We start from the raw sequence: 10,732 nt of genomic DNA, 5'->3' as shown, positions 1-10,732 counted from the left end.
TGTCACATGTGTGAGGACAGTTAGATTTACTGTCACGTGTGTGAGGACAGTTAGATTTACTGTCACGTGTGTGAGGACAGTTAGATTTACTGTCACGTGTGTGAGGACAGTTAGATTTACTGTCACGTGTGTGAGTAAAGTTAGATTTACTGTCTCGTGTGTGAGGACAGCTAGATTTACTGTCACGTGTGCGAGGACAGTTAGATTTACTGTCACGTGTGTGAGGACAGTTAGATTTACTGTCACGTGTGTGAGGACAGCTAGATTTACTGTCACGTGTGTGAGGACAGCTAGATTTACTGTCACGTGTGTGAGGACAGCTAGATTTACTGTCACGTGTGTGAGGACAGCTAGATTTACTGTCACGTGTGTGCACAGCTAGATTTACTGTCACGTGTGTGAGGACAGTTAGATTTACTGTCACGTGTGTGAGTACAGTTAGATTTACTGTCACGTGTGTGCACAGCTAGATTTACTGTCACGTGTGTGAGGACAGTTAGATTTACTGTCTCGTGTGTGAGGACAGCTAGATTTACTGTCACGTGTGCGAGGACAGTTAGATTTACTGTCTCGTGTGTGAGGACAGTTAGATTTACTGTCACGTGTGTGAGGACAGCTAGATTTACTGTCACGTGTGTGAGGACAGCTAGATTTACTGTCACGTGTGTGAGGACAGCTAGATTTACTGTCACGTGTGTGAGGACAGCTAGATTTACTGTCACGTGTGTGCACAGCTAGATTTACTGTCACGTGTGTGAGGACAGTTAGATTTACTGTCACGTGTGTGAGTACAGTTAGATTTACTGTCACGTGTGTGCACAGCTAGATTTACTGTCACGTGTGTGAGGACAGTTAGATTTACTGTCACGTGTGTTAGGACAGACACCTACACTAGACCAACTGACTCCACACTTGATCAACTGACTCCACCCTTTACGAACTGATGTACACACCACACTTGACCAACTGATGTACACACCACACTTGACCAACTGATGTACACACCACACTTGACCAACTGATGTACACACCACACTTGACCAACTGATGTACACACAACACTTGACCAACTGATGTACACACAACACTTGACCAACTGATGTACACACAACACTTGATCAACTGATGTACACACAACACTTGACCAACTGATGTACACACAACACTTGACCAACTGATGTACACACCACACTTGACCAACTGATGTACACACCACACTTGACCAACTGATGTACACACCACACTTGACCAACTGATGTACACACCACATTTGATTCATTGGTCACACACTCGTGCTGGGCGTTGTGAGCCCATTTGGATGTGGCATCAGACAATAGAGGAGACCGTGGTGACGGGGTAAAAATCTCGCAGAGTTTTACAACATCCGGAGTTCTAAAGATGGCGGAAACGTGAACAATTTCCAGATTTTAATGAGCTGTCTGTTCAAGTCGCACGGAGCCATGGCACAACATGCCAGTCTGCATCTCCTGGCGCCACAAGATGTGCCAGGTTTTTTATTGCAGTAGGCACGCCTGTACGGGGGAGACAGTTTAACAGTTGTAAGCAACTCACGGCCCTGTCACCGTGCCAGACCCGAGCCAGTCACATGCTGGTTTCACGTGCGGCCCAGGCTCGGACTAAAAGGATCCTCAGAAATCTTAGATTAGAAAACACGAACGGGGTTTCCCGTAAAACAACACCCGGAAACACACGTTCCTGTTTCACAAAACATTTCTAGGAAACAATTTCAGACAAGTTCCAGAGACGTAAAGCTTTTGATAAGTTACAGAGACTAAAAATGTCAGACACTTTCCAAAGACTGACCAATTAATTAATTATTATTATTATTTTAAATTATTGATTTATTTTATTTTGTTTATTATTTATTTATCTCTCCTCATTTTCTCCGTATATTTTACTTTCTCATATACCGAGTATAGAGGAAATATTGTAATCGTGCACAAAAATCACATGAAATTTTGACAGTTTTCACCGTTTTACACCTCAGTACTTCATCATATACTAAGTATAGGAGACTTATTTTAATCGAAAAAAAAAATTAAATCCAGGTTTATCAAAATTTAGGCGTTTTATGCGTAATCGAGTCGGAAAAACTGGGCTTTGCAATTCTGTCCGTATGTCTGTGTGTGTATGTGTGTCTTTGAACACGATAACTTGAGTACTGTTACAGCTAGGTTGATGGAATTTCATATATGAGTTTTATGTCAAATTTGTAGTTCTGTATCAACTGTTCAGCGATTTCCGGTAACCGGAAGTGGGACTTATACTACTTTCAATTTTTCAAAAGCCCATAACTTAAGTACTGTTTCAGATCGGTAAATGAAATTTTACAAGTAAGTAAAAGATCTAATTCTCCACCTTTTTGCAAATTTTGAATAATTTTCGTTGACCGGAAGTAGTAATTTACGCTATTTCCGATTTCTCGAGAAAATAAAAAGGATTTATAAAGTACTAATAATCAGCACTATTGTACAGATATTGTTTGTCGTACACTTCGTGCGCAATTCTTTTTCTCTCGAAGATCATATTCTATTTTTAGCAGTTTAAGTAATTAAAAATGGATTAAAATCATGTCTAAATCTCGATCTACCATCCCCCGTAGTGTTATATAATAATACGACCCGACCCGCGGCGTATCATACGCCGCTATTTAGTTGTTTTATTTTCTACTTTTCAGTAATTCAAAATTTGTGAATTGGACAGTACCAATGCTGTCACTGGAAATATTTGCTTTAAAACACTATCAGTAGGCCGTTCAGGACGATAACCCCCCCACCCCCTACTTTCCCCCAACCCCTACCCCCCCCCCCCCCCCCCGCCGTGAAAGCAGCCTCCTCTTTATAGCTACCTCCCCTGAGTTTAAAATGGTTTCAAACTAAATTATCTGCCCCTAATAGCCGTCACTAAACCCGGCTCTACGATTGTAAACATTTAGCGTGAACCTCAGCTCACCAAACTTCCTAGAGAGGAAGAGAGGGGACTGCAGGGCGCGCTTACAGCTTGGTGTTTTCTAACGCCTCCAAGAAGAGAATTATATATAGATTCGAGAAAGTTTAGGGGAGATAACTCCCGCTTTATTTTGTATAACAGAAGAGACGGCACTTCCAGGGTTATAGACATGTTTTTTAGTTAGTTTTTATAAGATCAGAAATCGAAACTGCCGAGCAAAATTTTGAGCACTTTTAGCTGACCCATTCTCTTCAAACTTGACGTGTGTCAAGATCCGATGACTTTGCAATCTGACATCAACTTTGACTTAATTGGGAGCATAATTAATTTTTTATGAATTAATTAAAATTTTCTAAATAAAGCAGGGTGCTTACTATTATTCCGCACTATTATACGCGCATTTTCATATTCATTTGGTGCCCAATTGTTTTAAGTCATGGAATTATTGCATTAAAAGTTTTAAAGTATTGAAAAAATGCATTAAAAATTACATAAAAACCGTTTTAATAACAAACATTTATGTAATAACGCTTTAAAAAAATGATTTTCTTAAAATATATCTCTATCCATGGGTACCAGTTTCACATGAAATCAAATTTGAATAAAATAGCTCATTTCTTCATATTCTAAAATTGGAAGATGACACCATTAGTGTTGTGTAACATCAAATCATACATAAATAGTGTGTATTTAAATATGTCCTATTGTTTCCTAGGTTCGACAGGTGAGTAGTCGAATATATAAAGTTGAATTCTGTATGTGACCGCGGACAGCCAGCGGGCCCGTGATTACAAAGGAATAGAGCAAAAAAAAAAAACTTAATCGCCAAAGTGTGATTCATCTAAATCAGGGGTCTCCAAACTTTTCAGCCCGAGGGCCGCGTATTAACTATCAAATATCAGCCCAAGGGCCGCATTAACTATCAAATATCAGTTCGCGGGCCAGAGTTTCTTCAAGGCATCTCTTCGGGGTGGTGGCGCCCCCCCCCCCCGGATGAGAGGACCTCGCGGGCCGCATTCGGCCCGTGGGTCGTAGTTTAGAGACCCCTGTATTAGAGGGTAGAACACCCACTCCTAATGAACCCCCCCCCCCCCCCCAAATGATAGATGCCCCGTTCATTTTCAGCTATTGGCGACGGTGTGATCAAATTGTGAATAGTTTACAAACTCAAAACGCATCCCTGATCGACAGGTGGTTTACCCAACTACATCATGACAACACTACTGGAGTATCATTAGATACATTTTAATAATGCAATAACGAATGGCAATTTGTTTAAGTTTCTGAGAGGCAAATATTGTAGAAAACTCCTATATGAAATATGTGTAATCGTGAGTATTGGAGGATACAGGTAACGGATGAAGGTATTATGGATGGAAAACAATATTGGTTCTATGATAAGGGTACGAAAAGCTGTTGTTGTCTGTATGTCTTATATGTACAAAGATTTCGGCATTTGACTAATACATCGAGGTGTTATTGGAGATGCGCATGATAATTGAATTATGGATTAAATACAGAATATTGATAATAATTAAACAAAATTAATCTACAGTAATGCTTTATTCAGAAATTCAATCATTGTTCTCACAAGGTGTAGTTTAATGAATAAAAATATCACCCAATCCCATCTTATATACTTAAAATATCACATTGCAAATAAATAAAACCAATGATTACTTTAGCTTGTGAAAAAAGGAAATTTAAAAAAAAAAATTCCCCCAAAAATTTCGTTTAGTTACCAAAAACAGTAAAAACAATTCTTCGAATTTGCAAAAATATGTATTTAAAAAATCCCTCAACCTTTAAGATGTCTCATTTTTTACACCACAGCATATTAAAATATTAAAACATTGTTATCTCTAGTTTAGGAGATTTTACATCGATACTACAACCTATACACATTGATCATGGGACCAGGGGATCGTGGGCTCACTTTACGCTAAGAAATAATTCAGTGCGGTTAAGTTGTTCGTTCGGGTTGGGGCGCACATTGTATTTATTGTGCAGTGTTTTTCGTCTTCTTTAGACATCATGATGTTGGCTATGTAGAATTAAGTCTCCTCTAGTTTTTAACATCATGATGTTGGCTCTGTAGTTTTACGACTCCTCTAGTTTTTAACATCATGATGTTGGCTCTGTAGTTTTACGTCTCCTCTAGTTTTTAACATCATGATGTTGGCTCTGTAGTTTTACGACTCCTCTAGTTTTTAACATCATGATGTTGGCTCTGTAGTTTTACGACTCCTCTAGTTTTTAACATCATGATGTTGGCTCTGTAGTTTTACGTCTCCTCTAGTTTTTAACGTCATGATGTTGGCTCTGTAGTTTTACGTCTCCTCTAGTTTTTAACATCATGATGTTGGCTCTGTAGTTTTACGTCTCCTCTAGTTTTTAACATCATGATGTTGGCTCTGTAGTTTTACGTCTCCTCTAGTTTTTAACATCATGATGTTGGCTCCATAGTTTTACGTCTCCTCTAGTTTTTAACATCATGATGTTAGCTCCATAGTTTTACGTCTCCTCTAGTTTTTAACATCATGATGTTGGCTCTACTTTTAAAACTTTTTCCTATTCTTAAATTGAATTAGCAGCAAGAACTTTTCTCTCTTGTGTTTATTTTTGTCGCCAGAGCACATTCGTCCCACCTAAAAACTCGGGCTAATCAAACGAGCTGTTGACGCAATTAGGTTCATTAAGTTGGTGTCAGTTTCGTCATCACCTATCCCTCATCACACACTGTCACACACCACCCATTACACACCCCACACCGTGTACTACGCAATTTTATGACTTATACAATTGCCGTCCCAAATATGACTTATATACTTGCCGTCCTCAATATGACTTATATACTTGCCGTCCTAAATATGACTTATACACATGCAGCCCCAAAAAGTAAGGTGGGGTGGGTGTGTGAGTGACTGTGTGTGTGTGTTTGTGTGAGAGCGTGTGTGTCCACACCGCCCGTGACATCTGGGCTGGTTGAGATATCCATCACCTTTGGTTGCCACTGAGCTAACAGCATCACTCAGCAATAATAATGGCAGCTGTCAAACTAGTGTTGACTTTTGACTAAAGCGAGCTGGCTGCCTGTGTTTTATATCTTCTGCTTCAATTTCGCTGTTTCAATCAGCTGTGTCAACAGGATATTCGACTGTCGCGCGCTAGCGCGATAATAGCGTAGCGCGGGAGTGGGAGAGAAACCTGTCCGCGGCTGGTCGTGTGGGAGCCATGTCCTTCCTGCTCCCTGCCCACACGGGCAGCTAGTGACGGGGAGGATCAGTCCACGGCTTGTGGGTATATAAGTCTGGAGCCCACACACGCGCATGGTGCAGACAGTGGATAGCGCGTTAGAATTTTTTGGACTTTATCAACAAGTAGTTTTCAACTTTCGACATTTGAAAAGCAGTTTCAAAATTTCAAGATTTTTTAGACATTAAGAGCTTCCCGTTGAACATGCGCTCGTGCAACCATTTCTCCCTCCATGCCTTGTGTGCCCAGCTCATTCAGGTCGTTTTGGTCGTGTCTTTTCTTCTCTGCTCCACGTCTGCAGGGTCCAGTGATTCGATCGTCAAGTCTTCATCTGCATCCAATAGCCGACATAAGCGGGCCCCAGGGTGGGGCAAGAGGACCAGTCCAGGGGACGAGTATTTGGATGAGCCTGACCACTCCCAGGAGGTGTTTGAACTCAGTGCAGACATGAAGAGGGCCCCGGGGTGGGGCAAGAGGAGCAGTACAGCCGTCGATGGCGAGGCGTCGGCTGAGAAAAGGGCCCCGGGCTGGGGCAAGCGGGGCCAGGAGGTGGACATGGACGACGATAGCATGGACCAAGATAAGAGGGCGCCAGGCTGGGGCAAGCGTGCCCCCGGATGGGGAAAGCGTGCACCCGGATGGGGAAAACGTGCCCCCGGATGGGGCAAACGTGCCCCCGGATGGGGCAAAAGATCTTCAGACAGTCAGACACTAGAACGTGTCCTGGATGAGTATCTGGCCAGAGAACTGGAGGTAAGACACGCTTCACTCAGGGGTGGGGGGGGGGGGGGGTAGATGTGTTATTAGCCTTCACAATCTTTCACGTCACATTATGTCATACCTAGGCTAGTTGTTAAGTCCAGATCAAAGTTATATCTAGTATGTGAAGTCCAGAGCAATGTTATATGTAGTTTGTGAATTCTACGACTGGTTGTCTTTTGACTGATATTCATAGCGTGTCGAAAATACCCAAAGTAATGTCAGAATCAATTAAACTGAAAATAAATTAGACGATCATTCAATATTTAGACGGCCAATCAATATTTAGACGGCCGTATAATATTCTATAGTCTATATCGAACTAATTTATCAAAAGCGGGCTCTAATAAACACAGCCTCACCCAGTGAATGCATGGGCAATTAAAGCCAATCAAATGTTCTTTAAATAAGCTTTTATTTAACTTGCTGCCATTGTTGTCATACATCAAATCTGCCGAGCAAAATTGCGAGCACTTTTTATTGACCAATTTGTTTCAAACTTGACGTGGGTCAAGACCCGATGAAAATGAAATCTGATGTTAAATTTGATTTTATTGGATGCCTTATTAATTTTTTTATTAATTATTTAATTATTTCTTAAATTAATAGGGTGTTCTACAATTATTCCGCCATACGATCCCCTAAACTTTCTCGAATATTTTTATATAACACTACAGGAGATGGCAACTGGGGTTATAGACATGATTTTTAATCCATTTTTAATTACTTAAACTTTTCAAAATAGAATAGAATCTCGTAGAAAAAAGAATTGCGCACCAAACAATATGTTTAATTGTGCGGAGTATTATTTGTACTTTATAAATGCACATGCTTGTTTGAGAAATGGAAAATAGCGTAAATTACTACTTCTGGTGAACGGAAATTACTCAACATTTGACAAAAGGCAGATAAATAAATCTTTTACTTACATGTGAAATTTCATTTATCTATCTTAAACACTACTCAAGTTATACGCTTTTGAATAATATAAAGTAGAATAAGTCCACTAGCGGTTATCGGAAAACGCTGAAAAGTTGATACAGAACTACAAATTAGATATAATACTTAAAAATGAAATTTCATCTAACCTAGCTGTAACGGTACTCAAGTTATCGTGTGCACAGACACACATACAAACACATGCATACACACATACACACAGATATACGGACAAAATGGCAAAACTATATTTTTTCCGACTCAGGGAGGTGTGAAACGTCTTTTTGTTTGCACTATTGCAATTCGTCCTCTATACTTCGTATACGAGAAAGTAAAAAGCATAAACACGTTTTGATAAGTAGCTTCTACATAATGCTGAACTTAAAAGAAGAAAATAAATGGTTTCCTTTTATATAAAATTATATTTTAATATTTAAATAACTATAAAGAAAAGTTTGGGTCATTTCCTAAACATTAGTGAAGGTATCCAATAGGGGATATAGTGACCCACGCTTTTCTTTATAGTTTTTCAAATAGTAGTGTATTATTATATACTAGCGATCGGTTTCCGTTACACGTGAATTATAGGCCTATATTTTTTAAATGTTATACTGATTTGAGAAATACATTTTATAAAACTGTTATTGGTCAAAAAGCGATGTGCTTTACTACACGTTGAACGATGTTAGTGACAAAGCAAAGACATAACTAAATAGCTAAACATCCAAAACATTTAATATAAAATGGGCTACCAATATAATATATAAAAAATTAAACCCAAATAATATACATTATTAGTCAACACAACACCATATTAAATGCACAGACTGATTAAGTGACTTAAATGATTCAGTTAAAAAAAGGTTATTCAATGGTATTTGTTGTTTTTTAAACTAATTTATTTATATATTTTTTTGGCTGAGAAAACTGTATAAATTTCATAGCATAGGCCTACGTCTTTTTAGCATAGTTATTTAAATAGTAGTGTATAATTTATTTTATACTTTTTAGTGCATTTTTACATAAAAGCTTTTTATTAAAACATTTTTTATGAAAAAAAATTCAGTACTTTAAATTTTTAAAATTTTCAATATACTTGCATGACTAAAAACCATTGCGCACCTAATGAACGCGATGACGCGTGTCTAATAGTGCGGAATTGTTTGATGAAACACCCTACTAATTTGGACAACATTTTAATTCATTCATAAAAAAAATAATCAGGCAACCAATGAAGTCAAATCTAATGTCATGTTGCGTGTCTTCATGTTTAGACATACGTACCTACTACGAACCGTATCTGTCAGTTAGAAGTGCCTACAATTTCGCTCGGTCGTTTCGATCAAGCCAGACTGACGCCTGGCGACATACGGACGAGGAAGTCAGTTAAATAAAAGCTTGTAAAAAAATTTCATAGAAAACGTTTTAATAACTTTTATGTAATAATTCACTAAAAAGGAGAAAATAAATTATAGACTACTATTTAAATAACTATAAAGAAAAGCGTGGGTCACTTTAGTATTTACTAGACTACCCCTAATCTAGTTAGATAACTGTGGGTTTCGGGGGGTCATCCATAAATGATATCACGTCTGCCAGCAGTTATCATCCCAAAATAACCAGAACCCACATTCAAAAAGACGTTTTTTTATACTTTAAAAACTCTACTAAACTCTACTTCACCTGCCCCGTGCCCCACCAAGTCTCAGACATGTTTGTATTTAAAAAAAAAACGATTCCGGCCGAGCATGGCCCTGACCACACTATCCCTTCATATGCTGAGAACATAGAAACAGGTGAACTCTACTTCACCTGCACTGTGCCCCGCGAGGTCATGATAGTCAACCTTTTTTATCATTCACATATAGGCCTTAAAAAAATAATTGAAAACATTGTTGTAAAAAATTCTTCTTAAATTAATATTACTAAACTCATTGTTCTAAACTTTTATAATTAATGTGGTTTATCTACCAATGAATATATCAATAAATTAATTAAGGGCTTTAAATTAGTTTGTATTTAAGGGGATATGCTATGTTTTTTTCTATTTTTTACAGTTTAAGATCTAAAGCCTTTTGAATACTTTTATCATATTTGGCATATAAAAGTAAGTATTAAACAGCAAAAAAAAAAGTCGAAAACAATTTTGGTTGTCATGGAAACCCAAAAAACCTCCGCCATTTTGAATTTTTCGGTACTTTTAAAAATACTAAGGCTTTTTTATTTATGCACCTATAGCAATCAAATTTAAACTGCTTATATTTCAGCATATATTAAAACTTTTGTCACGACAACTTTTTGAAATAATTATTAGTAAGAATTTTACAAGGTCTAAAAAATCGTACCCTTTTTAGTATTCAAAAGTTTCAAAATTTGCATATTAATTACCAAATACTTTTTTTCTATGAAAGAAATCACAATTCCCTCGTGACAAAAGTTGTATTTTTGCATTAAGAACAATTACTGAAAATATGGTTGGCATTGTTTAATAAATAAAAAAGTAGTAGGCTTTTTAGTGTTAAAAACATGCAAACTGAGAAAAACAGCCAAAAGTAACGAAAACTAGGTCAGGAAAGTACCATATCTGTGTAAACTACAAAGCCGATTGTAAGCTTTGGGTGTTTCCGAGATGTAGGAAATTAAGTTTATTAGATACATGAGAAATCCAGCTTTCCAATGATGTCAAATACAATATAATGAAGGATATAAAACTTTTCATAGAGAGCTTGTAAGATTGGGAAAAATTGATTATTTTTTAATTAATAGGGTAATAAAAATCGTAATTCAAACACATAGAATATTTTTTTCC

The 10,732-nt window shown here is 37.8% G+C and overlaps 1 protein-coding gene across 1 annotated transcript in view; it reads left to right on the top strand.

The window, feature by feature from the left end:
• Nucleotides 1-6,234: 6,234 nt before the first annotated feature.
• LOC131932767 (cerebral peptide 1) overlaps nucleotides 6,235-10,732 on the top strand; it is a 75,231-nt gene continuing 70,733 nt past the window's right edge. The window contains exon 1 of the mRNA XM_059289685.1: nucleotides 6,235-6,978. Coding sequence (XP_059145668.1) covers nucleotides 6,430-6,978 — 549 coding nt within the window. The 5' untranslated portion in view covers nucleotides 6,235-6,429. The remainder of the gene's footprint in view (nucleotides 6,979-10,732) is intronic.

Source organism: Physella acuta, unplaced genomic scaffold (genome assembly GCF_028476545.2).
Source record: "Physella acuta isolate Inbredline_101_S28 unplaced genomic scaffold, ASM2847654v3 ptg000105l, whole genome shotgun sequence".
Taxonomy (NCBI): Eukaryota; Metazoa; Mollusca; class Gastropoda; family Physidae; genus Physella; species Physella acuta.
Note: the sequence above shows the minus strand (reverse complement) of the source record. Positions and strands in the feature narration are given on the sequence as shown.